At 40.6% G+C, this 4,310-nt stretch overlaps 1 protein-coding gene across 1 annotated transcript in view; it reads right to left on the reverse strand.

The window, feature by feature from the left end:
• The window catches only part of LOC123511593 (glutamate receptor ionotropic, kainate 4-like), a 13,515-nt gene extending 9,205 nt beyond the window's left edge, over positions 1-4,310 (reverse strand). The window contains exons 1-2 of the mRNA XM_045267619.1: positions 4,239-4,310; positions 3,702-3,802 (exon numbers count right to left, since the gene is read on the reverse strand). Of these exons, the coding sequence (XP_045123554.1) occupies positions 3,702-3,802; positions 4,239-4,310 (173 nt within the window). The remainder of the gene's footprint in view (positions 1-3,701; positions 3,803-4,238) is intronic.

Here is a 4,310-nt window from a genome sequence, read left to right on the forward strand (position 1 = left end):
TATATATATATATATATATATATATATATATATATATATATATATATATATATATATATATATATATATATATTTTTTTTCTTATGTAAGAAGGCCTAAGGCAACAAAAAAAAAAAAAGACCCACTTAGTTGCTAGTCCCCTTACAAGTCTAGTAGAATTAGACGAAAGAAAGGGATAAATATTTTGAAACAATAACAATAATAATATTGATTAAAAGGTTAAAAATTCGAAACGAGTGGGTGTACTTTAAAAAGATGAAGATATAAGGTAGCAAGAAACAGTGATGGACGACGCAGTAGATAGGAGGAGGAGGAGGAGGAGGAGGAGAGGAGAGGAAAAAGGAAAGTGAAGAGGAATATTTAAAGCATTCTCTTTCATCATAAAAACTCTATGCATTTACGAGTAAGTCAACGGGAATGAAGTCCGAGAAGAGAAGTGAGGAGGTAGCAAGACTGAGTACATTACCATCATAAACTGCAATCTGCCTCTGCCTTATGCATCTTCTTGTACAATCCTCCACCTCGCCTTACCGATGACACAAAAAAGCAGAACTGATGGAACGACTCATATTAGCAATGCAAACTCTTACATGATCCAGTGAAGGCCAGCCATTGGTCAGAGACGAGGCGTGTGATGATAAATGCATGCGATAGGTTACACACACACACACACACACACACACACAATTGGTTTCATTCAAAGAAGAAATAAAGAGATGGGGGAAAGAGAAGAAAGGATGGAAGAAGAGAAAGTATAAGAAATGAAGCAAAGAGAGAAGGGAAGAGCACACGAAAGGGAAGATGCGAGAACACCCCCACCCACCTCTCTACTGTATAGCTTGGAGTGAAATCAGGGAAAGGCACCATTGAATACCACAAAAAGAACAAAAAGAGAACAAATAAATCCACGTACACCTCTTTCTTTTTTTATTCATCATTTTATTAATTGATTTGGACGTGGTGGTGCCCTTCAGATGATGACGACAAAAAAAAAAGAAAAAAAGAAATAAAATCTATAGCCTATCATTTCACCCGACGCTTCACTAGTCTATCCTGAGAGTTGCGCTTTCTTGCCATTATGCTTGTCTTGTTTCTCTTTTCCTTACTGTTTCTCACACATCCCTTCACCCACCAAGTTCTGCTGATCTTCTACTAGATAGTTAACGCAGAGGAAGAAGAAGAGGAAGAGTTACAAAGACGCCCTCGAAAACATAAAAGGAAGGGAAGCGCTAAGATAAAATGTTACGCTGTTCTGTCCTAACCCCATCAGTACTGGGACACATTTTTACCTTGAGATTTGCGTACGATTAGACCATTTTATTGACATTAGGAAGGGCTATGGAGGTCAGAGGATTAATGGCCACAGTCTTCACTATTCTAATTCTTCACATGAGTTTCTGAAGCTGTAAAAATCACCAAATACTAAGCAGAATGAATATGGAAACGCGTCATGATACTGAAGGAGTTAATCATGAGCAGCAACAGGAAAGCGAGTGGCAGTAGTGGTGATGGTGGTGATGGTGGTGGTGGTGGTGGCCAGATGGTGAATAATTGAGGTGAGGTAGTGAAAGGCAAACAAGAGAAAGGTGATAAGAGGAAAGAACTTAAACAAAACGAAAGTGAAGGACGGAGAAGTAGTACACGTAAAGATAATGACAATAATAATAATAATAATAATAATAATAATAATAATAATAATAATAATAATAATAATAATAATAAAACAAAAGGAATATCGCACCTCCATTACATTCAAAAGGCTCTAAATGAAGTTACTCTTGAGGGGAACAAAGACAAAGAAGAAGAAGAAGAAGAAGAAGAAGAAGAAGAAGAAGAAAAAAAAAGAAAAAAAAGAAGAAGAGGAAAAAAACGAAGAAAACGAAGAAGGAGGAGGAGGAGGAGGAGGAGGAGGAGGAGGAGGAGGAGGAGAAGGAGGAGGAGACAATAATAGTACCATCTTTCAATACTCTCTAAATAATGCTCATCCTCACAGTAATCTCGTTCCTTCCTTGTCTTCTCCCCCTGTCTTCCCTTCCTTGTCTTCCCTCCCTTGTCTTCCCTCCCATGTCTTTCCTTCCAATAATGTTCATCCTCATATCTCGTTCGTTCCCTTTCTTGTCTTCTCTTCCCTGTCTTCCTTCCCCTATCTTCCCTTCCTTTTCTTCCCTTCCTTGTCTTCTCTTCTCTCCCTTGTCTTCCCTTCTCTTTCTTTTCTTGTATTCCCCCACCTACCTTGACGAGGCTTGCAATAACACGTATCTAATCATCAAAGGGAGCGCTGGTATATACACAAGGCTTACGTGGCTGCGATCATATATTTATCAAACACTACGCACAATACTCACCTTGACGGCCCGACGGGTTCACCCTCTCAGATGTCCTGTCTCCTTACACGCAACACACTTCCTTGAGAACCTTTTCAAGACTAATATCAAGGGCAACAGGTTCTCGTGAAGTTATTCCCTATCAGTGATGTATATAAAACCTTTGTTGAATTAGTCTACTGCTAAATAATAATGGAAATACCTTTAAACTATCGCTAGACTGTTGAGAATGCCATTTAACTCTTACTGAATCAATTAAAACATTACCAGACTATTAGAAAACGCCATTTAATCATTAGAAAATCAATCAGAACACTCAAAATATCACCAAACTATTAGAAAAACACCTTTAACTAAACTATCACCAGAAACAACAAAAACACCCTTTGAACTGTCACCAGAAAAAAAAAACACCTTTAAAAATCCCAATAACTTCCACTAGAAAGAAAGCAAGATAGTAGTTAATTAAGACAAGGCTTCGGGGCATTTGAGAATACAGGCTTAAGTGCAATATGTATTAAAGATGTTCCTGGGAGACACTGGAGAAGAGGGAGCACGCGAGAAAGGGAGAGTGGGAAGGAGGGAATAAGGAGGGAGACACTGTAATGAAAAGAAATGTAGTCTATATACACGAGCACGTTGGATCTGCAAGGAACAGTCTCCCTCTACGAGTTTGAATAATGCATGCAGCAGCTGTCCACCAGAGAATGTTCTTCGGGGTAATGGGTTGTGTGGTGATAAGGGTCGTAGAATGCAGCGCAGAGGAGAAACATTGAAAGCATTTGATTGCCAGTGTAAGGAGAGAATAAGAGAGAAGGGAAGCGCTTAATGGAATGACAGAAGGGAAAATACACAGGAAAAGAAAACAAAAGAACAGAGATGAATATTAAGATAACAGCGAGAGAGAGAGAGAGAGAGAGAGAGAGAGAGAGAGAGAGAGAGAGAGAGAGAGAGAGAGAGAGAGAAAATAGGCGATAATAATAATGACGAAATTGACGTTGTGTGTGTGTGTGTGTGTGTGTGTGTGTGTGTGTGTGTGTGTGTGTGTGTGTGTGTGTGTGTGTGTGTGTGTGTGTGTGTGTGTTGCCCATATAATTACCTTTTATAACACTGAGATCCAAGGTTAAGCAGTGATGGTGGTGGTGATGGTGGTGGTGGTGGTGGTGGTGGTGGTGGTGGAAGCGTCAATGAATAAAAATGAGTTCATTGATAAAAAGAAGTGGAGCAACTAATGGGTATTGAACAACGGTGATGACAGTGCTGGTGAGGAGGAATGGGAGTTGCTGGTGCCGTGAGACAAACCTATTACTCTCTCTCTCTCTCTCTCTCTCTCTCTCTCTCTCTCTCTCTCTCTCTCTCTCTCTCTCTTTTACTCACGTAAAGTTGAGGCGCCCCTGTAGGATGGTCCACAGTTCAAAGAAGACCCCTTTGAGCTGGGTCTTTCCTCCCTCTGTGTGCAGCATGATGAAAGGCGGCCACTGCCAAGGGAGGGCGGTAACAACACATCAACAACTGAGAGCTTCTATATGGTAAGCAGTATGATTAACCCCTTGACACTGCTCCGCTTACTGCTGCTGTAAGACAAAAGGAGGTACAGTACAGAGCATGAAGCTGAAGTATAGAGTAGAAACACGTGAAGGAGTGCTATCCCAAACAGTGACTTGATGTAGAAACGAGGTACTACAAGCTGTTTGAAAGATAGTCCTCCACTGATGCCACATCTCTACAGTTCATCGGCCTGTTTTCCAATCCCGCTTCTTATCTCTCTCTCTCCTCTCTCTCTCTCTCTCTCTCTCTCTCTCTCTCTCTCTCTCTCTCTCTCTCTCTCTCTCTCTCTCTCTCTCTCTCTCACTTTATGAGGGTGGCGGGTATAAGTCTTCTATTGGCCTTTTCTCCCAAAAAATACTTGTTCACGTTGTAAATAACTGCCTTAGATTGGCTGTGAAGGTGGCCATATGGTGAACTTGCAGCAGGAGAACAGTCCAT

This window comes from Portunus trituberculatus, chromosome 31 (genome assembly GCF_017591435.1).
Source record: "Portunus trituberculatus isolate SZX2019 chromosome 31, ASM1759143v1, whole genome shotgun sequence".
Lineage (NCBI taxonomy): Eukaryota > Metazoa > Arthropoda > Malacostraca > Decapoda > Portunidae > Portunus > Portunus trituberculatus.